This window comes from Bombina bombina, chromosome 8 (genome assembly GCF_027579735.1).
Source record: "Bombina bombina isolate aBomBom1 chromosome 8, aBomBom1.pri, whole genome shotgun sequence".
Lineage (NCBI taxonomy): Eukaryota > Metazoa > Chordata > Amphibia > Anura > Bombinatoridae > Bombina > Bombina bombina.
Window position 1 is genome coordinate 223,161,015 of NC_069506.1, and position 24,648 is coordinate 223,185,662.

The 24,648-nt window shown below is 39.5% G+C and overlaps 1 protein-coding gene across 1 annotated transcript in view; it reads left to right on the forward strand.

The window, feature by feature from the left end:
• Positions 1–24,648, forward strand: part of LOC128638940 (guanylate-binding protein 1) — a 147,027-nt gene that overhangs the window by 107,124 nt on the left and 15,255 nt on the right. The window contains exon 9 of the mRNA XM_053691070.1: positions 3,115–3,217. Coding sequence (XP_053547045.1) covers positions 3,115–3,217 — 103 coding nt within the window. The remainder of the gene's footprint in view (positions 1–3,114; positions 3,218–24,648) is intronic.

The following is a 24,648-nucleotide window of genomic DNA, read 5'->3' on the forward strand; positions in this document are numbered from 1 at the left end:
AATGGAATGGGGACCACTCAGATCTCTAACAGAAGATCAATTTGGATTCCCCAACAAGAGTCTCACTCTCATGGTGGGTTTCACAGGACCATCTGTCTCATGACACATGCTTCCTGAGGCCTTCCTGTGTGATGGTGACTACAGATACCAGCCTGTTAAACTGGAGAGCAGTTTGGGGTTTCTTAAAGACACAGGGTCTGTGGATTCCAGAGGAGTTGTTTCTTCCAATAAACATCTTGGAGTTGAGAACAATTTTCTATGCTTTAATAGCTTGGCCTCAACTAGCTTTGGTCCGATTTATCAGATTTCAGTTGGACAACATCAATCACCAGGGAGGAACTCGGAGTTCCACGGCAATGAAGGAGGTGTCTGTAGACTCCAGAGGAGTCGTCTCTTCCAATAAACATCTTGGAGTTGAGAGCAATTTTCTATGCTTAAATAGCTTGGCGTCAACTAGCTTTTGTACGATTTATCAGATTTCAGTCGGACAACATCACCTCGGTAGCCTACATCAATCACCAGGGAGGAACTCGGAGTTCCTTGTCAATAAAGGAGGTGTCTCGCATTCTCCAGTGTGCGGAGTCTCACGATTGCCATCTCTCTGCCATCCACATACCAGGGGTGGACAACTTGGAGGCGGATTTTCTAAGCAGGCAGACATTTCATCCCGGAGAGTGGGCTCTCCACCCAGAGGTTTTCACAATGATAACTCTCAGGTGGGGAGTTCCAGAGTTGGATCTGATGGCGTCTCATCAAAATGCCAAGTTTCCAAAGTATAGTTCAAGGTCAAGAGATCCTCAAGCCTTTCTGGTAGATGCTCTAGCGGTTCCTTGGAGCTTCAATCTAGCATACCTGTTTCCTCTGTTTGCTTTGCTTCCACAAGCAATTGATTGCATCAAACAGGAGAAAGCTTCTGTGATTCTAATAGCTCCTGCATGGCCTCGCAGGATCTGGTTCGTGGATCTGGTGATGATGTAATCTCTTCCACTGTGGAGATTACCTTTCAGGAAGGACCTTCTACTTCAGGGTCCCTTTCTTCATCCAAATCTGGTTTCTCTAAAGCTGACTGCTTGGAGATTGAACATCTAAGTTTGGCTACATGTGGCATCTCTGAGAAAGTGATAGATCCTATGCTTCAGGCTCATAAACCGGTTACTCACAGAATTTACCATAGGGTATGGTGTAAATACCTTTATTGGTGTGATTCAAAAGGTCTTTCTTGGAACAAAGTAAGGGTTCCTTGAATTTTTGCTTTTCTTCAGGAGGGCCTAGAGATGGGTTTGTCAGTCAGTACTTTGAAGGGTCAAATTTCTGCTCTGTCTATTCTTCTGAATAAACACCTGTCAGTTCTGGCAGTCTTTTGTTCAGGCCTTGGTCAGAATCAGGCCTGTATTTAAATCTGTTGCTCTTCCTTGGATTCTTAATCTTGTTCGTATTGTTTTGCAGCAGGCTCAGTTTGAGCCAATGCATTCTGTTAGTATTAAATTACTTCTTGCTATTTCTTCTGCTCGCAGAGTTTCCGAACTTTTGGCTCTGCAGTGTGATTCTTCTTACCTTGTCTTTTATGCAGATAAGGCGGTCCTTCGTACTAAGCTGGGGTTTCTCCCAAAGGTAGTGTCAGATCGCAATATTAATAAGGAAATTGTTGTTTTTGTCCTAACCCTTCTTCCCAGAAGGAAGGTCTTTTGCATAACTTGGATGTTGTGCGTGCTCTTAAATTTAACCTTCAAGCAACTACAGATTTTTGGCAGACTTCTGCCCTGTTTATTGTTTTCTCTGGTAAGCATAGGGGTCAGAAGGCCTCTTCTACCACTTTTACTCTCTGGTTGAGGAGTGGTATCCATTTAGCTTATGAGACAGCTGGACAGCAGCATCCTGAGAGAATTACGGCTCATTCCACTAGATCTGTTTCATCTTAATGAGCTTGGTCCTCTATTCATACTTTTTCCAAATTCTTCAAATTTGATACTTTTGCCCTAGCTGAGGCTTCATTTGGGAGAAAGGTTCTTCAAGCGGTGGTGCCTTTAGTTTAGGTCCGTCTGTCTTGTTCTCCCTCCCTATTAAATTTGGTGTCCTCTAGCTTGGGTATTGGTTCCCACTAGTAATTAGAATGTTTTGTGGACTCGCCATGCCATAGGAAAGAAAACAAAATGTATGCTTACCTGATAAATGTATTTATTTCTGGGCATAGTGAGTCCATAACCCAACCTTATTCAAATTAAGACACCAGGTTTTTTGTCTAGTCCTCAGGCACCACTTTACCCTTGTGTTATCTTCTTTTTCCGTTTCCCTTCAGCCGATTGACTGGGGGTTATGCGAAAGGGAAGTGATACTTAATAGCTCTGCTGGGGTGCTCTTTGCCTCCTCCTGCTGGCCAGGAGTGAATATCCCACTAGTTATTAGAATGTTTCGTGGACTCTCCATGCCGGAAAGAAATACATTTATCAGGTAAGCATACATTTTGTTGTTTTTTTCCGCTTGTACGCAAACTTCTCTAGTTGAAATGACTTCGGATATTGTGACCGCGTTAACATCCTCTGAGTGCAAAATTTGATTTGTGCTTAAACGTAACCATTTACCTTCAACTTTTAATATTATTTGAAGTTAGTGCAGTTGTGATATTACTTATCACTTCCAGCGCTAAAAATAGTATGCCACTTGTAATCTAGCCCATAATACTGTAGACTTAAAGGGAAATTGTAGTTTTCTTACTTAATTTCTTACTTTGTTTCATCTGTAAAGGGTGTTTAAAAATAATTACAATAATGTTAAAAATCTATGTTCTAAATAAACCAATGTGTTTATGACAGTATTGTAGATGCTTGTCTGTGTCCACCAATAGTGCTTTTGGAGTCGTCCATATTAGCTACATGGAAAATAATTCTTCTCTCAGATTTCTGCAATATGAATTAGACTGAACACTTTTTTCAAGATCTACTCTGATACAGAAATCAGTTTTACAATGATTCTAAATAATTTGATTTCATGTTTGTGATTCATTTTGGTATCATGCAAGATTTTTTCTTTCTAATTGCCTATCAAAGAGTTTCCATTGTTTCTTGTATTCACATAACTAAACTAACCAGGAGATATTCATCCATCTCTCTCATACAGGCCAATGATGTCCTACAAGAATTCATAGAGAGTAACAAGATGATGGAAACTTCTATACTAAAGATGGATGAATCGCTGACAGAGAATGAAAAAGAAATGGAGAGTAAGATATATTTTGTAGAACAGGGGCTCGACAAATCTGTTTAAAATTTAGTAGCCAGTAAGAATATTTAGGAGCCATGCATACTTTTAGGAGCCAGAGAGTGGTATTTGTATATAGCTATATAGAGAATAACCCAAAAAGTTAGGAGCTGGGGTAAAATTCTAGGAGCCAGTGGATCCCAGGCTCCTGGGATTGTCGAGCCCTGTTGTAGAAGGTTTAAGACACATTGGGATTGATAAAAAGTTACACATACGTATGTATAAGAACAGCAGTATAACAAAATGATCATGTGAAATTTGGCTGCTTTTTTAATTACTATTATCATGATTTTTATTTTGAATACGTTCTTTTTTAAGGGGCAATAAGCTTCCAAGATATTATCATTATTCATTTTTAGCGTTTAAAAGTGGGGCACTAATTTATTGCATGCCCATAAACTGGCATATTTGCCCTTTTACAGATACGCGATAAATAACCAGCCATTACAAGTGCTCCGAAAATTACAAGCATTCATTTTCCAAAAGTGCCCTAGTTGGCCTCAAATTGAAGTCTAGTGTGGGTTTTGTAAATTTAAAAATATTACCGCTAGATTTAGAGTTCTGCGTTAGTCGTCAAAACCAGCGTTAGGGGCTCCTAACGCTGGTTTTGGCCGCCCGCTGGTATTTAGAGTCAGTCATGAAAGGGTCTAATGCTCACTTTGCAGCCGCGACTTTTCCATACCGCAGATCCCCCTATGCCATTTGCGTATCCTATCTTTTCAATGGGATGTTTCTAACGCTTGGCTGAAGTGAGCGTTAGAACTCTAACGACAAGACTCCAGCCGCAGCAAAAAGTCAGGAGTTAAGAGCTTTCTGGGCTAATGCCGGTTCATAAAGCTCTTAACTACTGTGCTCTAAAGTACACTAACACCCATAAACTACCTATGTACCCCTAAACTGAGGCCCCCCACATTGCCGCCACTCTATTAAATTTTTTTAACCCCTAATCTGCCGACCGCACACCGCCGCAACCTACGTTATCCCTATGTACCCCTAATCTGCTGCCTCTAACATCGCCGACCCCTATATTATATTTATTAACCCCTAATCTGCCCCCCCCAACGTCGCCGCCACCTACCTACAATTATTAACCCCTAATCTGCCGACCGGACCTCACCGCTATTATAATAAAGTTATTAACCCCTAATCCGCCTCACTCCCGCCTCAATAACCCTATAATAAATAGTATTAACCCCTAATCTGCCCTCCCTAACACCGCTGACACCTAACTTCAAGTATTAACCCCTAATCTGCCGACCGGACCTCACCGCTACTCTATTAAATTTATTAACCCCTAAAGCTAAGTCTAACCCTAACACTAACACCCCCTAAGTTAAATATAATTTTTATCTAACAAAATAAATTAACTCTTATTAAATAAATTAATCCTAATTAAAGCTAAATACTTACCTGTAAAATAAACCCTAATATAGCTACAATATAAATTATAATTATATTATAGCTATTTTAGGATTAATATTTATTTTACAGGCAACTTTGTATTTATTTTAACCAGGTACAATAGCTATTAAATAGTTAATAACTATTTAATAGCTACCTAGTTAAAATAATTACAAAATGACCTGTAAAATAAATACTAACCTAAGTTACAATTAAACCTAACACTACACTATCAATAAATTAATTAAATAAAATACCTACAATTATCTACAATTAAACCTAACACTACACTATCAATAAATTAATTACATAAAATACCTACAAATAAATACAATTAAATAAGAAAGAACTAATTTACAAAAAATAAAAAAATAATTTACAAACATTAGAAAAATATTACAACAATTTTAAGCTAATTACACATACTCTAAGCCCCCTAATAAAATAACAAAGCCCCCCAAAATAAAAAAAATGCCCTACTCTATTCTAAAATACAAATAGAAAAGCTCTTTTACCTTACCAGCCCTTAAAAGGGCCTTTTGCGGGGCATGCCCCAAAGAATTCAGCTCTTTTGCCTGTAAAAAAATAACATACAGGGGGGCGGAGCTAGCAGCCGAAGCAGCCAGGCGCTTCTTTCTATAGCTCCTGACATCTGATTAAATATGCTATCATTTTAAGCAAATTAAGGACTCTTAAACTCTAATAATCACACTTGGAAGAGCAGTATAAAGTTTATTGGTCATTGATACAAAAGCATTAGACGCTACAGCGGCACAAAGATCTCTTGGCCTGAGTTGACAACTGTGCAAAGTAAGCCGCCATTATACAGAGAAACTACGCGCCTTCATTACTGACAGAGGTACATTTTCTGCAAATTAGCTGAGCCCTCAGCTATATTATGGAGAAACTGCTCACAGCTAAGCTACGTAACCTGCTACTCTCCTTGGACACCCAACAACATGATCTCGTTAGTGAACTGAGAAGAGCTATACGCGCGCAACCGGACCTCATGGCAGCATGTAAGACCGCGGAAAATCATTGTACTAGTGTCCCAGATGCACTGCATTGGGAAGGAAAGGTACCTCATGAGACCGGGGACATGCGTAATGCAGGAACATGGAGCCCTAAATCTAAGATGGCGATACAGCTTGTTAAGCAGCACAATTCCTTACAGTGCTCTCTAAATGAGGTGGGGACTATCCGGCGCAGCGCAACACAGCACCGGAGTGATTTGTCACAGTTGGAAGAAGCTGAGACAGAGCTGCAATCTACTATACCTGCGTGGAAACTTGGAAGGCATAATAGTGTCGTTGGAGCTGATGACGTCCCGCAACAACATGGTCTCCCTGCAGGGCCCAACAACAAGCCGACCCACGCTCTGTGGAATACAACTCAGGCACTAGAAACCATAAGTGAGACTGGCAGATCCTGGCGAACTGCTGGAAGCGTTAGTGAGCGGAGTGTTGTTGGGGGGACTTGTGACTGTTGGGACCCACTAATCTCTGGCTATTACAGTGAACGGATAACTTTTGTGCTGTGGCATTTCGTGCACCAATTCACCCAGTCTGCATTATTCTACACACTTAGTCCTGATCAGATGAATAAGAGAGGTGTGGGCTGATAACTTGGAATCAGCAGTCTGAACCAAACGCTGGGTACTTATTATTGGGGCATTTTCATGAGAGCCGTTCAGTTTGATAAAGGTGTCCAACCCATTATGCCTGGCACTAGGTTCATATATGAATTGTTAATTGCACACTCCTTTAGCAGCATTATCATATCCCTCACCAGGACTATTCTAAGACTGCAGAGGCGGAACACTACTCAGCAGGACAAGTAAATGTTGTTACGAAACAGAGCACATTATGGCAGTTTTAGAAACAAATATGTACTGGGTATATACTAGCTATTTTGTATACTCTATCAACGGAAGAATGTCTTTACAACACTTGGGCCTGAATGTTCTCTGTCTTACCTGACTGTAAAGTTTTTTTGTTATATGGTTCAACCTGTTTGACTTTACTATTTGTATGTTCTATATATTGACTAGGTCTCTAGACATGTTCTTGTAGTCCTTACAAAACTCTATATCTTACAAGACTTGAATCCCCAGCAGCCCATGCATCTTAAAATATTGTTGCAGGGTCTCCCATTAATAAATCATGGCAGCTATATTATTTTATATCAGGAGCTGATAGATATTCCGCCCATAATCTGGACTCTGATATAGGGCACTAGTGTCTGTTTGTATTACCAATTACTTCAGTTGGGGGATTGCAACCTTGTATACTAAGGCAATTTTGCTTATAGCATTAATATGTCCACAAATATATTACTGACCATTGCCTTCAACTTTCTCACCTATAGCTACGATACCCAAGATCCCTTAAAGAAGCCCCACATAGTTTAACACCAGAGTACACTTTGTCCTAGTCCCCCTATTATCCCTTATTTGAGTCAAAACTTCCATAGCTCCCACTAACATAATATGCCCAGATGGTGTCTCTGTTACATGAGCGTGATGTCTATGAGTTATATGTCATGTTACCCCTTAACTGTTACATGTCCTTGTGTTTTTACTGTTTACACACAGGATAATTGCTTACAGTGTAAGTCTCAGAGAAATACATGTTCACTGCTCTAAGCACCATAATTATGATGGTATTACAGTTGTTAATTTGCTTTAACCCTAATATTGCTCTGCTATACCGTTTGAGAAATGTATGTATTTGTACCTGCTATTAACATATAGGGGTAATTGGTGTGTTCTTAATAGATAGGGCTCTTTATATAATGCTAATTACTGGAGGACATGACATACTCCCTAGCTTAGATTCATTGTTACTAGCTAATGGATGTAAGATATTTATATTATATTTGGCATTAGGAGAGGAAACATGTACACTTTATTTACAAAAAATTCCTATGCACTATGCTTGCTTAGAGTGAATGGTATTTGCTAAATGCATATCTGTATATGTTCATATTAGTGCAGTAGTGTTGCAATTTTCATAGCTGAAGGCTTATTTCTACCTATCATAATGTATACCCCAAGTATTTAATTCCTATTTATGCCCTGGATTACCCCCCAATATTACAGTTTGCAAAGGTCTCTTTGTTCCCATACTATAAAGAGGAAACTACATAGGTTTATACACAGTGTTCAGTTGGGTGCAGCATGTGGCCTAGGCTTTAGAAAATTTCACTAATTTGGCTGTGCTAATGTCATAGCTATCTTCCAACTACTATTCACTCTGGCAGTGGTATCTATTACTTCGGGGTTTAGAAGCTAGTACAATGCTCACCTCATCCCATATTTTCTATAAGTTATAGATCCCCCTCAGTAGTATAATCCATGATCCCTCCAGCCAACAGCCTGCATATATGGTAATAACCCCCCAACCATATAATTTCTCTTATACGCCCTTATATTCCTAGATGCCAAATATCACATGTTCTATATTGCCTCTCTGATTTACCCCTAATTCTTCAGTAACTACCTTAGAGATCCCATTACATTTCTTTTGTCACCCTTACATATGGCTCCGCCGCCCCCACACTCCCTCATATTTGACAAGCGGTGCTTACCCGCTGAATTTCCTCCCCCCCCCCCCCTTATATTTTTTAAGCTAAAAACTGCAGTTGCTAATTTACTCCTTACATCATATGTATAGGTCCATAAGTGACCACTCCATTTGCTATTTTTCCTCTAGACTACATTTGCTTTTCCTGATCCAAAAGTGGCCGTTTGCGCTTTAGAGGAAATAATTGAAGAATATAATAAAAAAAAAAATAGAGTTTCCTAATATATACCTATCTTAATACTACATTGTTATTTCATGTATAAGAATAACTTTTGTAAATGTGACACTGTTGTTGTTTTTGTTGTGAGGTATTCTATACTTATTGTACTCACTAGCATAACTTCAATAAAAAACCTTTAAAAAAAAAATAAAAAAAATAAAAATAAAAAAAATAACATACAATACCCCCCCAACATTACAACCCACCACCCACATACCCCTAATCTAACCCAAACCCCCCTTAAATAAACCTAAGCCAATAGAATGCGAGCTCAATCTGATTGGGTTTATTTAAGGGGGGGTTTGGGTTAGATTAGGGGTATGTGGGTGGTGGTTTGTAATGTTGGGGGGTATTGTATGTTTTTTTTTACAGGCAAAAGAGCTGAATTCTTTGGGGCATGCCCCGCAAAAGGCCCTTTTATGGGCTGGTAAGGTTAAAGAGCTTTTCTATTTGTATTTTAGAATAGGGTAGGGCATTTTTTTATTTTGGGGGGCTTTTGTTATTTTATTAGGGGGCTTAGAGTAGGTGTAATTTGCTTAAAATTGTTGTAATATTTTTCTAATGTTTGTAAATTATTTTTTTATTTTTTGTAACTTAGTTCTTTTTTTATTTTTTGTAATTTAGTTAGTTTATTTAATTGTATTTATTTGTAGGTATTTTATGTAATTAATTTATTGATAGTGTAGTGTTAGGTTTAATTGTAGATAATTGTAGGTATTTTATTTAATTAATTTATTGATAGTGTAGTGTTAGGTTTAATTGTAACTTAGGTTAGGATTTATTTTACAGGTAATTTTGTAATTATTTTAACTAGGTAGCTATTAAATAGTTATTAACTATTTAATAGCTATTGTACCTGGTTAAAATAAATACAAAGTTGCCTGTAAAATAAATATTAATCCTAAAATAGCTATTATATAATTATAACTTATATTGTAGCTATATTAGGGTTTATTTTACAGGTACGTATTTAGCGTTAATTAGGATTCATTTATTTAATAAGAGTTAATTTATTTCGTTAGCTAAAAATTATATTTAACTTAGGGGGGTGTTAGTGTTAGGGTTAGACTTAACTTTAGGGGTTAATAAATTTAATAGTGTAGCGGTGAGGTCCGGTCTGCAGATTAGGGGTTAATACTTGAAGTTAGGTGTCAGCGGTGTTAGGGAGGGCAGATTAGGGGTTAATACTATTTATTATAGGGTTATTGAGGTGGGAGTGAGGCGGATTAGGGGTTAATAACTTTATTATAGTAGCGGTGAGATCCGGTCGGCAGATTAGGGGTTAATAAGTGTAGGTAGGTGGCGGCGACGTTGGGGGCGGCAGATTAGGGGTTAATAAATATAATATAGGGGTTGGCGGTGTTAGGGGCAGCAGATTAGGGGTACATAGGGATAACGTAGGTGGCGGCGGTGTACGGGGCAGCGGATTAGGGGTTAATAAGTGTAAGGCTAGGGGTGTTTAGACTTGGGGTACATGTTAGGGTGTTAGGTGCAGACTTATGAAGTGTTTCCCCATAGGAAACAATGGGGCTGAGTTAGGAGCTGAACGCTGCTTTTTTGCAGGTGTTAGTTTTTTTTTCAGCTCAAACTGCCCCATTGTTTCCTATGGGGGAATCGTGCACGAGCACGTTTTTGAAGCTGGCCGCGTCCGTAAGCACCGCTGGTATTGAGAGTTGCAGTGGCGGTAAATTGTGCTCTACACTCCCTTTTTGGAGCCTAACGCAGCCCTTCTGTGAACTCTAAATACCAGCGGTATTTAAAAGGTGCGGGAGGAAAAAAGCACGCGTAGCTAACGCACCCCTTTGGCAGCAGAACTCTAAATCTAGCGGTTAGCTTTTTTTTTAATGATAAAACTGCACAATGCACTTTTTAGGGATTAAATTAAGCAGGTATGGGGGTGTTCTCTATAAATATATATGTATACTTATATACATATATATAAAAAGGTTGTTGAGTCAGCGCTTAGGGATGTGGTGTAGAGTTCAGAAGTGAACCAGGGCACAGCGACTTAATGCAGTGGTGTACAAGTAAATGTATATATGTAAATAATTATAAGGAAATATATATATATATATATCACTAATAAAAAGTTTTAAGAAAATATTAAAGAGAAAGATATAGAAAGAAATACTAGAAATAAGAAAAAAGCCAATCCTATCCAGCACTAAAACAATTCCTCCTAAATAATTATATTGCAATCTTTGGGATCAGGGTTTGACTATAGATTGACAGATCTGTTCATATCCAAAAAAAAACAATTTACCAATAAAGTGTGCTTTTAAACATATTTATTTGCCAAACAATTCCTATAATTAAAGGCAAATTTACCATTTACCTATATCAACATATACAAAGGAGGATTAATTGTACCATACACAAATGGTTAATCATTCAAGTCCCAATACAGAGAGTTCCTTTTGGAACTGGGGATCCCCAGAGCTGATGTAAATAATTCGTTTACCACTTTTATGATACTTAAACTTGATGCTTTGATACTGTGTTTCCTTTGCCACTTTAAGGATTCTGAAACATAATACTTAGTATCAATTCACACTTGTATGATCCCTTTAGGCAATTTGGGTTTACTTTCAACCATTTTTCAACTCGTAAATATAGGATTCCTTGCAAGCAATATATACGGCTGTCAGCAACAACTTATGCACTTATGAATATTACCATTCCTTATATATACCAGTTAAGAATGGTATCAGAGAGAGGGTCATATAATACAAAACTTGTTTGATCTCTTCACCGTGCGGTCCTCTGCCTGAACCAGTTACTCAGATGTTACCCACTCAGTCAATCCAATGACCTCCTCCCCTTCACTAGGCATTTTAGTAGTTGTATGCTGTTTGCACTTTAAGAGAACCATTTGGAAACATTCTCTGTGTCACTTTTTAAATATATATGTTCATTGTTTGGCCAATAAATTAGATTGTTTTATACATTTGGCCGTACTGCTCCATTCACTCACAGCCCCACCGTCATATAGAGAGTCACTGAGCTCTCACGTTTTTTACTGCTCTGGACTGTACTCCTGGATAACAACAGGAAAGGAAAATAGAGGACTGCAGGAGCAGCATAAGAATATCGGGAACAGATATCACCTTTAACCAAGTGTCTTATCTATACCTCATACTGGATGAGGTCAAATCACGTGAGTGGGCATTTGTATATATCTTTTAAGTGAGTGACTTTGGTATAAACGATCTTTGCTAGGAGTGCCCTTTTGTGCGCTTATATACATATATATATATATATATATGTGTGTGTTTATATGTGTATATACACATATAAGCACGTAAATATATATTCATATTCATATATATTTTATATCTCCTGCCCATCGCTGCGCAACTTACTCCCTTCGCTGAGCTAGGTTCTCAGCTGTGTCTCACGGCATAAGAACAAGGTTACCATTAGAGCCTATGGAAGTGCGCTCTCGTGAGTGCAATGCTTCCCTGCAATTACTGATTGGAGTGCAAATATGACGCTCGCGAAAGCACAATTTTGCGCTTTACTTGTAATCCAGCCCTAAAATGGGAACAGGGTGTGCACTAAGAATAGAGGAAGAATCGTTTAAGTATTTTAATTACTGCTTATTGCTCTCTTGAAAAAATGCTGTTAATCATTGACATTCTACTTCCGCAGCATAATAGGAGATCTAAGTTAACAGATCTTACAAGATACTGTAACAATATTTTAACAGCATTTCCAAACCATGAAATATGACAACAAGAGTAGTATTTTATCTTTATATCTGAACCTTTTACATTTAAATAAGGAAACAATACACTGGGGGAAGGAAAGCGCTAAAAGCTTGAAGTATAGACACAGATAAATCACTGTTACAAATAATTTAATAAAATGTACACACAAAAAAAAAATGTTAATAACACATCTAAAAAGGTTATATGCTGGAACGTCTCCCAGAAAATAAAAATATTTATAAATTATATAAAAAAATAGGAAATACCACATTAAATGAGTAGATAGGGGCCTTTTAAATAAGAATAACTTATAAATGTAATTAAATGAAAATCAGCTAAATGCAACTCGAATGAAAAAACCATATCGTTGTAGCACAAAAGACAGGGTAAAAACAGGGTAAAACCAGTGCTGACACAGTTCAGATCTGATACCGTTTAGGTACACAGCTGTTTGTCAGAGTTAGACTCAGAGAGTTTTGGGTCCAAAACAGTACCAAGTTAGAAGGATACTTTGTTGTCAACAGGACACAAATATCCGCATAAAAAATTGCAAACGGACAAACCTCTCAAGAGCCTTACAAAATACACAGATACCTCTTAATACGAGGGTTGCTTGATCCAGTCCTGCACTCCCAGGTTACCCAGATCTTAACGTGGTTAACGTGGGTCGGCGTCCTTGCCAAATAACATAGGCTGCCTATACTTTAGTACTTCACGTACGCAGTGCGCCTCACAGTTTTGTACAGTTGCTAGGAAATAAAATTACTGCAGTTATAATCCTTAGGTATTGATGCTGTTATATGCCCCACTTCTACGCATTTCACCCACTTACAGGGCTTTTTCAAGATAGTGGATTATGGCGATTACAGCAAATTTACAGCCAGTGCGGTCCTCTTATTGGCTTAGAGTTTTAAAGATGAATTAGCTTAATATCGCTTTAATGATCATTTATCTTCTGGATTTTATTTCCAAAACAAAGATTGGATACAAGTCTTTTCTTTAAACAATCAGTACTGGCATATTTGCTACAATTATGGCAGAAAACTTAAAGTGATATACACATGTTTGAAAACATCAAAGATAAAAACACTATATACATATTATCAAAGGTGGTATTTCAATAAAGGTGGTATATCCACTACCTTATATATAAAAGAAGGACTGTATTACCCCTGATATCTCAGAATGGTGAAAGAGACTTAGGGGCCAATTTATCAAGCTCCTTATGGAGCTTGATGCCCCCTGTATGGCTCGCCGGAAACAGAAGTTATGGAGCAGCGGTCTAAAGACCGCTGCACCATAACTTGTCCGCCTGCTCTGAGGCGGCGGACAGAAATCAACCCAATCAAATATGATCGGGTTGATTGATACCCCTGCTAGTGGCTGATTGGCCACAAATCTGCAGTGCGGGGGGCGGCATTGCACCAGCAGTTCACAAGAACTGCTGGTGCAATGATGAATGCCGACAGCGTATGCTGTCGGCATTTATCAATGTGCAACGGACATGATACGCTACATTGTATCATGTCTGCTCACACTATGTTAAATATACACCTTAAAGTATAGATATACATATTTTGAGAGCAACAAAGGTCATACAATTATGTATAATTTAAAAAAAAGGGGGGGGGTTCTAGTACAGGGACTCAACTGATGTTAGGATAATTCAGTCTGCATCCCTTTAACATATTTCATATTGCAGAGGTTCTGTCTACAATAGAGGTTCCAGAGGCCGCACTGCCTGAAGAACCTATGATACCTAAAATAGACAGAGTTTACGAAGACAGGAAAGTTACTTTGACTTTCCCTGTGTCGGTTAAAACGGCAAACATTTTTAACAACATATGGGAAAGAATTGGATCTTCCTTTTCCCCCTCGTCTACTTTTAAAAAGTTGTTCCCGGTCCTTGACTCTAAACTGGATTTGTGGGGCTCCATTCCTAAGGTGGATGATGCTCTCTCTACACTTGCTAAACGTACTACTATACCTCTTGGGGATAGTTCTTCATTCAGAGAGCTGATGTATAAGAAAATGGAAACCTTTCTGAGAAAGATGTTTCAACATACTGGATTTTTATTTCAATCAGAGGCTGGAGCAGCTACCTATTGGTAAGACTCTTTGTCAAAACGCATTGAGGTGGAGTCGCCCCTCAAGGATATTTAAGACAGAATTAAAGCTCTGAGAATTGCTAATTATTTTATCTGTGATGCGAACATGCAAATTATTCGCCTAAATGGAAAGATTTTTTTTTTTTTAAATATAGTTTTTATTGGAGGTTGGAAACAAACAAATAAAAAAGGCATACATGTTATATGAATTCCATAGTACACAACAACAATGAGATATAAAACTCATTTTGTAAAATGATTGAAATATACAATCTATTCTTCTCAGGGAAAACCAAGAGCAAATAATATATATGGTCTGCCTTATGTTCTGTATTCCTCCAAGATGACTCAGGAGGTCACTTTTGGTCTCCAACAGTAAATATTAGTGATATAGGAGGTGTCTGAACTAAGAGACCACTTTTGGGTCTCAGCTGACAAGCCTCAGTTTTTTAAATTTAATTTAAACTTAAGACAGTCATAACTAAAAGGGGGTGTGGAAATACAATACAGATACACATGATATGTAAAGCAGAGACATATCATTATGATCACTGTGTACATAACTAACATACTATACCTCCATATATTATAGTAGATAAAACTAAGCATTTGGGCTGTATATAAAGGAGTGAATATTTAGCAACCTGAGAGTCTGAGTTACATGGAGAACATGTTGTAAGAGTGAAACTAACAGCTTAACAGCTTGTGGTACAATGGGGCCATATTGCTAAGTCATCTAATAGGAAAAACACTTCAATTTTACGTTAAGCTAGGTCTACGGCCAATCAAACCAGACATATCCGATTAATGTTGGCAGATCCCCTCCAGTTTAGATTATTGGCCATACTGCTTGCAAGCGCTGATAATGAAGTATTGTGCAGGGGTCTGTCTAACAGGAATAACAACATAAGAAATCCTAGAGGTATGATCACCAGCATGCAGGTATACGCTTGCATCAAAATGTCAGTAACATTCTATTCACAATATGAGTAGGAAGCATGCGTTATAGTTGTTGTGCAAAATTTTAAACGTACAGTTCTCATAGGGGTCAAGACTCAATATCACATTTTACAGGTCTTTACAACATACCATGCCTATAAAATTCAACAATTTGTCCAGGCATGTAAGTATATGTCAAATCCGGTAGAGACTCTCTCAAACTCATTCCAACTCTTGAACTGTCTGGTGCAAAATAAAGTGAGTTCTTATTGTCCAGAAAAAATATATAGTTGCTTGCGGCACATTATGGAGATTCCAAGGCATCCTCGTATCTCCTGGCATATGCGCAAGAGATGTCCCTTCGCCAACCAATTCCAGACCGGAACACACAGGGGGCAAAGTGAAGTAAGTTCATAGCCTGGTAACATTGAGATTCAGCATTACAGGGAGGAAAATTTGAGGTGTAATATGGAGCTGTGTATTCAGCTTGCAGCAGCCGGACGGCCCCTGTGTGCATAACTTAGTGAAGGTAATGATCTATAGAACGCGACTGTATCTGCTCAAGCTTGGCTATCTTCTCAGCCTGGAGAACTTCAACCATTGCTCCTGTACAGGGTCATGGCATATCTTCCGATCTGAGATCCCCAACGGCTATAGCTGGTGGCTCAAGTCGTATATTTCACTACATTTAGCATAGGTATAACAGGCTGTCAGATTGCACTCTCTCTCCCCCTGTGTTGATAGTATTGCTACCAGGACACTAGGCTGCTGTATCCTAATGTTTGGGTCAGGGGTAGGTTTGTCACTGCCACTGTGATTGCAAGATTTAATGTGTTGCTCCATTCCTGTATTGGCCTCCGTTATAGGACCAGGAGGGGTAACTGTCTGCGACTGTTTTCCTAATTTCTTGTAGCTGCCGGAATCAGAATGGGGAGCCTGTTCAGTAACTTTGCACACTTAGATCTCATGTTCATCCAGAACTTCTCTTGCACGCACTGAGTTAGCAGTTATAACAGTAAGCGTCAATGACGGTTTCACCAGATCTTGTAGTGAGTTGCACAGCTATTTTCTGGTCCTGCTTCCAGAGAACCGTGACTCGTTTGCGCTACTTGCCGGAATAGTGAAAGATCTTGCAATAGAATGTAAGTTCTTAAATTCAGTATCCCATACTGTAGCAATTTTCTCAAAAGGAGAATGTAGAAGGGCCTCAACTTCCATCAGGGTAATATAAGTTGCGGTCGCCATGTTGGGAAGGGATTAGTTATGACAGAGATTGATTGCAGAACAGGCCAGTTGCTAATGAACTGCTTTGGTAACCCAGGAGCCTGGGGGGGTATATATGTGGCAGCTTTAACGACACTAGCAGTCAGTCCACACAAGGCCTCACAACCTTGTGGCTAGTTGTAGTGCAATCAGCTGAGGAACATAGGTAGGTCCGTTTCGTGCCAGATGTCTCCAGTCTCCTCTTGAATACCACAAGGTTGTGTAGCATATGTTTCCCAAAAGGAAAATCAGATTAAAGTTGAGAATCAACTCCAAAGTAACTATTTATGACTGGGAACTCCTCAGACATACGTCCTACCGCAACAGCTATAGGCTCCGCCCCCCAAGGGAAAGATTTTATTTGGTCCAGGCCTGTACTCCATTATTTCTATGGTTACCGGAGGCAAGGGTGCCTTCCTACCGCAAGATAAGAAGAACAAGTCTAAAGGACTACAATCTTCTAATTTCCGTTCCTTTCGTAATGACAAATCCCAACGACAACAATCCTCCTTCAAGCCTGAGCAACCCAAGAGTACTTGGAAGCTGGCGCAGTCCTGGAATAAGTCCAAGCAGAATAAGAATCCCTCCGAAGACAAATCGGCATGAAGGGGCTGCCCCCGAGCCAGGATCAGATTGTGTAGTGGGCAGACTGTCTCTTTTTTCAGACGCTTGGTTCAGGGACGTACAGGATCCGTGGGTCCTACTCATGGATACAAGATAGGCTTCAAATCTCATCCTCCCAGGGGCAGATTCCTACTCTCGAACCTGTCTACAGACCAGAAAAGAGGGATGCCTTTCTAGGGTGCATTTGAGACCGATCCTCCTTAGGAGTTGTTGTCCCAGTGTTTTATTCAAAACTTTTAGTTGTCCCAAAGAAGGGGGGAACTTTTCATCCAATTCTGGACCTAAAGTGCTTAAACAAATTTCTCAGTGTCCCTTCCTTCAAGATGGAGACAATAAGGTCCATCCTTCCTTTAGTTCAGGAAGGCCAGTTTATGACCACTATAGATCTGAAGGACGCTTACCTTCATGTTCCAATCCACAGGAAATGCTTTCAGTTCCTGAGGTTTGCATTCCTGGACCAGCACTTCCAGTTCATTGCCCTTCTATTTGGCCTAGCTACTGCTCCAAGAATACTTACAAAGGTTCTGGGGGCTCTTCTAGCTGTTGCCAGGACTTAGACCATCTTGTTATCTTACGGAATAATACTTGGAGTTCCTTCTAAGTCTTCTTTGATCACATGGATGGAAGATAAACTTGGAAAAGAGTTCTTATCCCAAGTACCAGGGTGGAATTCCTGGGTACTGTAATAGACCAGAGATGTTGCAAGCTAACTTCGGCATGTCTTGCCCTCAGGACCTCCTTGAGTCCCTCTGTGGCTCAGTGTATGGAGGTGATTGTTCTTATGGTGTCCTGCATGGACATCATTCCTTTTGCCAGGTTCCATCTCAGACCTTTACAACTGTGCATTCAGTAGAACGGCGATCATTCTGATCGGTCTCTACAGATTGTATTAGACAGCCGGTCGAGAGAATCACTCTCTATTGGTTGTGTCCAGATCATCTGTCCCGAGGGACGTGCTTCTTAAGACCATCCTCGGAGATTGTGACTATGGACACAAGCCTATCCGGATGGGGAGCTGTTTGGGGTGCCAGGAAGACACAGGGGTTGTGGACTCAAGAGGAGTCCTCCCTCCCAATCAATTTTGGAGCTATGGGCAATCTTCAATGCCTTGAAGGCTTGGCCACTTCTGGGTTTGTCCCAGTTTATCAGATTCCAATCAGACAATATATCCTCAGTGGCTTACATCAACCATCAGGGGGAACAAGAAGTTTCTTGGTGATGAAGGAAGTATCTCAGATTCTGGAGTGGGCGAAGGCCCACAGTTGTTTGCTGTCAGCAATCCACATTCTGGGTGTGGACAACTGGGAGGCGGATTTTCTCAGCAGGCAATCCTTTCACCCAGGGGAATGTTCTCTCCATCCCAAGGTGTTTGCAGAGATATGCAGCAAGTGGGGGATGCCAGAGATAGATCTCATGGCGTCCCATCTCAATACCAAGCTACCCTAGTACGGGTCGAGGTCAAGGAATCCCCAAGTGGATCTAATAGATGCACTAGCAGTGCCCTGGAGGTTCAAACTCATATCTTTTTCCTCCATTACCGCTTCTTCCTTGAGTGGTGATCAGCATCAAGCATCAAGTTGTTTGCATATCTAATGGGGATGTCCTCATCTCCTCTGTGGAAGTTACCTTGTTGCAGAGACCTGCTGTTCCAAGGTCCATTTGTTCATCAAAATCTAGATTCTCTGAGGCTGACTGCGTGGAGATTGAACACTTAGTCTTAGCAAAGAGAGGTTTCGCTGAGAGTGTCATTGATACTCTTATTCATGTGCGTAAACCAGTTACTTGGCGTATCTACCACAAAGGGTGGAGGACCTAGTTATACTGGTGTGAAAAGCGTGGTTTTTCCTGGCACAGAGTTAAGGTTGCCAGGATCTTATCTTTTCTCCAGGATACACTGGAGAAGGGCCTTTCTGCTAGTTCCCTGAGAGGACAGATTTCGGCCCTGTCAGTTTTATTGCACAAGAGGCTGGCTGAGCTTCCAGACGTGCAGTCCTTTGTTAAGGTTCTGATTAGTATCAGACCTGTGTTTAGATCTGGGGCTCCTCATTGGAGCCTAAATCTTGTTCTTTGTGTTTTGCAACAGGCTCTGTTTGAGCCTCTGCATTCCGTTGACATTACATTTTTATCTTGTAAGGTTCTCTTTTTAATAGCTATTGCCTCTGCTCGCAGAGTTTCTGAGATCTCTGCTTTGTGATGAGAGTTCCCTTATCTGATTTTTCATGTAGATAAGGCAGTTTTACCTACTAAATTAGGGTTTCTTTCTAAGGTTGTGTCAAATCGCAACATCAGTCAAGAGATTCTGGTTACTTCCTTGTGTCCTAATCCTTCTTCATCGAAGGAACGTTTAATTCACCATTTGGATGTGGTTCGTGCCTTGAAGTTCTTTCTTCAGGCTACTAAGGAGTTTAGACAATCTTTCCCTTTGTTTGTTGTCTATTCGGGGAAGCATAAGGGGCAGAAGGCTACTTCGACTAACCTATCATCTTGGTTAAGGAGTGTCATCCACTTAGCTTACGAGACAGTGAGACATCATCCTCCTGAGAGGATAACAACTTATTCCCCTAGAGCAGTGGCTTCCTTTTGGGCCTTTAAGAATGAGGCCTCTATGGATCAGAATTGTAAGGCGGCTACCTTGTCCTCCTTACATACTTTTTCTAATTTTTACTAGTTTGATGTTTTTGCTTCGCCTGAATCAGCTTTCGGGAGAAACGTTTTGCAGGCTGAGGTGCCCTCAGAATAGGGCCCACCTCTTCCTTTTTGTTCAACCTGTAATACCGGCGTTATGAAAATCCCACACAAAAACGTCATTTTTTTGAGTGGGGAATGGAGTGCGTTACAGGCTAAAATGCTTGCATTACAGCTATACTGACACGACTCGTAATATGCGTTCCTGGCCATTAAGCTGGAATAGACATTTTTTCAGCGTTAAAAGCCGTACCGCAAAACTTGTAATCTAGCCATCAGTGTCCTCTGGGGCTTGGGTATAGTTTTCCCAACAGTAAGGAATGAAACTGTGGACTCTCCCTATCTTAGGAAGGAAAACATAATTTATGCTTACCAGATAAATTCCTTTCCTTCCGGTCCCACACGTTTTTTCTTGTCTAAGGGTGGCCCCCTATTATTTATCTTATTCTTCTGGCACCATTTATACCCTAATATGTTTACTACTTATCCTTGTTCCCGCGAAAAGATGACTGGGGTAATGAGGAAGTGGGAGAGATATTTAAGCTTTTGGCTGGGGTGTCTTTGCCTCCTCCTGGTGGACAGTTGTTGTATTTCCCAACAGTAAGGAATGAAGCCGTGTACTCTCCCTATCCGGAAGGAAAGGAATTCATCTGGTAAGCATAAATTATGTTTTTTTTAAGATCCTCAGAGAGTTCGTTGCCATGAGGTGCCATGTTGAACTTCCAGTGACCAGTATGAGAGAGTTTGAGAGCAAAAACACCAAATTTAACACACCTGCTACCTATTCACACCTGAGACCTTGTAACACTAACGAGTCACATGACACCGGGGAGGGAAAATGGCTAATTGGGCTCAATTTGGACATTTCCACTTAGGGGTGTACTCACTTTTGTTGCCAACGGTTTAGACAATAATGGCTGTGTGTTGAGTTATTTTGAGGGGACAGCAAATTTACAGTTATACAGGCTGTACACTCACTACTTTACATTGTAGCAAAGTGTCATTTCTTGAGTGTTGTCACATGAAAAGATATAATAAAATATTCAGAAAAATGTGAGGGGTGTACTTACTTTTGTGGGATACTTACATCTATCTGATAAAAATTATTCATATAAATATTTTTAAAAAGTTATAAGGGTTCAAAGGTATATAGTATATGGCAAGGTGTTTGACTTATAAAGGCTATAAAATATTTACATACGTATACATATACATGCAAACATACACATGCATGTATAAATATGTATATGTACAGTATGTACATATGTACTTATGTATGTATACGTGTGTATTTATGTATTTATATATGTATATACATACATATACACGTATACAGATATATATACATAATATATATATATATATATATATATATATATATATATATATATATATACACACACACACACATACATACATTCATACATACATTCATACATACACACACACATACACTTTGAGCCGTTCCAGTTGAATACCTGAAAACAAGAAAAACATTTTATTCAATATTAATATTCAATAATGGATTTTAGTGTGTATTTAAATATTTTACATTCCAATGAATATTCTACACATAGTAGAAACTGATCTAAGTATTTTTTAATAGATATTCATATATAAATATATATGTATATACCTAGACAAAATGAGCAGTGCACTCACCAGGACTTGAATGAAAATATTTATTGACAGTAATATTTTGTGGTCACCCCTGTCCTCAGAACTACAATATAGCACAAACAAACAAAACACCTTTTACCTCATACAAACCCATTATTACCAATAAATATTTTCATTGAAGTCCTAGTGAGTGCACCACTCATTTCGTCTATATATTCATCTTCACTACGGAAGCACCCTGGGCATTTATTCTATTACTGAACTGTTTTGTGAGTGCTTGACCCCTAAACCTGAAATGCCTTATGTTTATACCTATATTTCCTTCCATAAGGCAGGGGAGAGTCCAAACTTCATTCCTTACTGTTGGGAATACAACACCTGGGCACCAGGAGGAGGCAAAGACACCTCAGCCAAATGCTTAAATATCGCTACCACTTCCCCCACCCAGTCATTCTTTGCCTTTCGTCACTATAGGAGGTGGCAGAGAAGTGTCAGAAGATTTGGATATTCCCGTAATGGGTATGTTCCCTTCGAGAAAGGACTGGAGTTTTAAGTAATCATGTCAACCTCTCAGTGAGAGTATTGATGAAAGTTAGACTCTGGAGATGCAGGGAAAGTTTTTCTGCAAACCCATCCAGACTGTCGTTTTTTATATATACATTGTAAAGCACTATACAGGGTCACAGTGTGGCTCCTTTATAACTCGATAGGATCAAGGGTTAATATCTCCTTCAGGGAGATTATTTGAACAGTTTGGGGATTTATATCTGCTTAATGTGAGAGATTTTTTTTCTAGGCTCATAGGCTGTGTGTTTTTGGCTTGGAACAAACAGGTTTCACTTTCGTTTTTGAAGTGTTGCACAGCTCATAATGACTTGGCACCCTTTTTCATAGCAGGGGAAGTCCTGTCTTATGGACCACGTGACGGGGTGCAGTCTTTCATTTTCTACGATCCAGCTGCAGACATCACTCCTGAGGAGAGCGTTTTCACTGTTAGCTCTCTGGGTCTAGGAGGTGGTGAGTGCCCCAGCCATTGGGAGTATTAAGGTTCAGTATTTAAATAAAAACGTTTCTTTTTGATTATCCTTCTGTTGGTATATACAAAGCTATGGAGGACTCTGATACTACATTGGAAGGTTCCACTCCTTCTGTACTGATTAATAATTCCTGTTTATATTGTGAGGAGGCCCGCCTGTTCAATTTTGTTCCATTTGCCTAAACACTGTTCTAAAGTCTAAGAAGGGAGACAAGCCTGCTAATACTCATAGCACTATTAGCCCTTCTATTTCTCAGGAATTTGGGTCTCGGGAAATTAATACCCTCTCTACATTTCCCGCTCCACATGCAGTTCCACACGGCTCAACTAATCCTCCACCTGAAGTGGGCCTTTTTCCAGCGGACTTTACAGTGCAGTTACAATTGGCGGTGTTTGCAGGCCTGAGGGCCTTACCTTGCTCTAACAAATGCACAAGAAAGGTTAAACATAGTTCTCCTGACCTAGAGTCATCTAAATATTTATTGGATTTAGCTACTATATCCCAGCTATCCAAGGATAAGTTGACCTCTGTAGCTTCAGAGGGTGAACTTTCTGAGTCGGAGACTTCAGTTATTAAATCTCCTTCAGCGGAGGAACCCTCCTTTAGATTTAAAATTGAGCATCTTTGTTTTTTATTAAAAGGAGGTTGTGTCAACACTCGAGGTTCCAGAGGCTACATTCCCTGAGGAGCCTAAGATCCCTAAATTAGACAGGGTTTACGAAGATATGAAGGTCCCTCTGACTTTTCCTGTGCCAGTTAAGATGGCGAACATTATTAGTAACGAATGGGATAGAGTAGGAACTTCTTTTTCCCCTCGTCTACTTTAAAAAAATTATTCCCGGTCCCTGACTCTCAATTAGATTTGTGGTGATCCATTCCGAAGGTGGATGACGCTATTTCCACACTGGCTAAGCATACTACTATCCCTCTGGAGGATAGTTCTTCTTTTAGAGAGCCTATCGATAAAAAAATGGAAACTTTTCTGAGGAAGATGTTTCAACATTCAGGTTTTTTTTTTTATTATTTCTTAATGTTTATTGAATTTTCAAAAGAAGAAAAATTACAAGTAAAAGCAATAACTGGTGAGAACTCGCAGGTTCAGAAGAAAAGGAATTACATTTTGAAAATAAAAGTCCAGTATAGTCTTATATATATATATAAGACACACAGCCAATTAAAATACCAGCTAAGATAAAAGCATCAGATAAGAAACAAAAAAGTAATCAAAACAGAAAATGCTAATCTAAAAGAAACAAAATAATCCAAGGATAAATATATAAAAAGAAAGATAGTAAGCCTTGACAACCTGTCAGTATTTTTTATATTTACTTTATTGTGGTGGGTGTTTTGTATTGGGATGTAGTTATATATGTGGTGCCCACAACCTAACAGCTAACCCTTAGCTAGCATAGGAATATTGTTCCCAGAGAAAGAGCATGTTGTGATAAAAAGGCATTTGGCTTGTTTTAAAATAGTGAAGTTTTTCTAATATCAATGTGTTCTTTACTACTGCTGACCACTCCTGAAGGGATGGGATATGCGTGGATTTCCAATTTATAGGGATTAGGCGCTTAGCAGCATTGATCATTATTTGAGAAAGGCATCTCCTAATTCTACAGGGTATGTCTGTATATGCATTGAAGAGGAACCTATCTGGGGTTATGTCTAATTGCATGCCGATTGCTTTGCATATTTGTGTGTGAATCTTTTCCCAAAAGGGACGCAGTTTATTGCAATCCCACCAGATGTGCCACATTGTACCCTCTTGTTCACATCCCCGCCAACATTTTCCATTGGCACTGGGGAACATGTGTTTCAGCCTACTTGGTGTTAAATACCACCTAGTAAGGATTTTTGTGTTTGTTTCTAAGGCAGCTGCTGAGTGGGCTGATTTAGCCGTCATTTTAAACCAGTTTGACCATGTTTTTGGGGAGATTTGTTTGTAACATACAGGGTTTTTATTTCAACCAGCGGCAGCTGTAGCCATGGTTGCTGGAGCAGCTACCTACTGGTGCGACACTCTGTCATAGCTCATTGAGGTGGAGACTGCCCTTGGGGTTTTATTGAAACCTTTTCGTAGTTCCAAAGAAGGAGGGAACTTTCCATATAATTCTGGACTAAACAAATTTGAGTGTTCCCTCTTTCAAGATGAAAACAATTGGTCAATCCAGCCTCTGATTCAGGAAGGACAGTTTATAACCA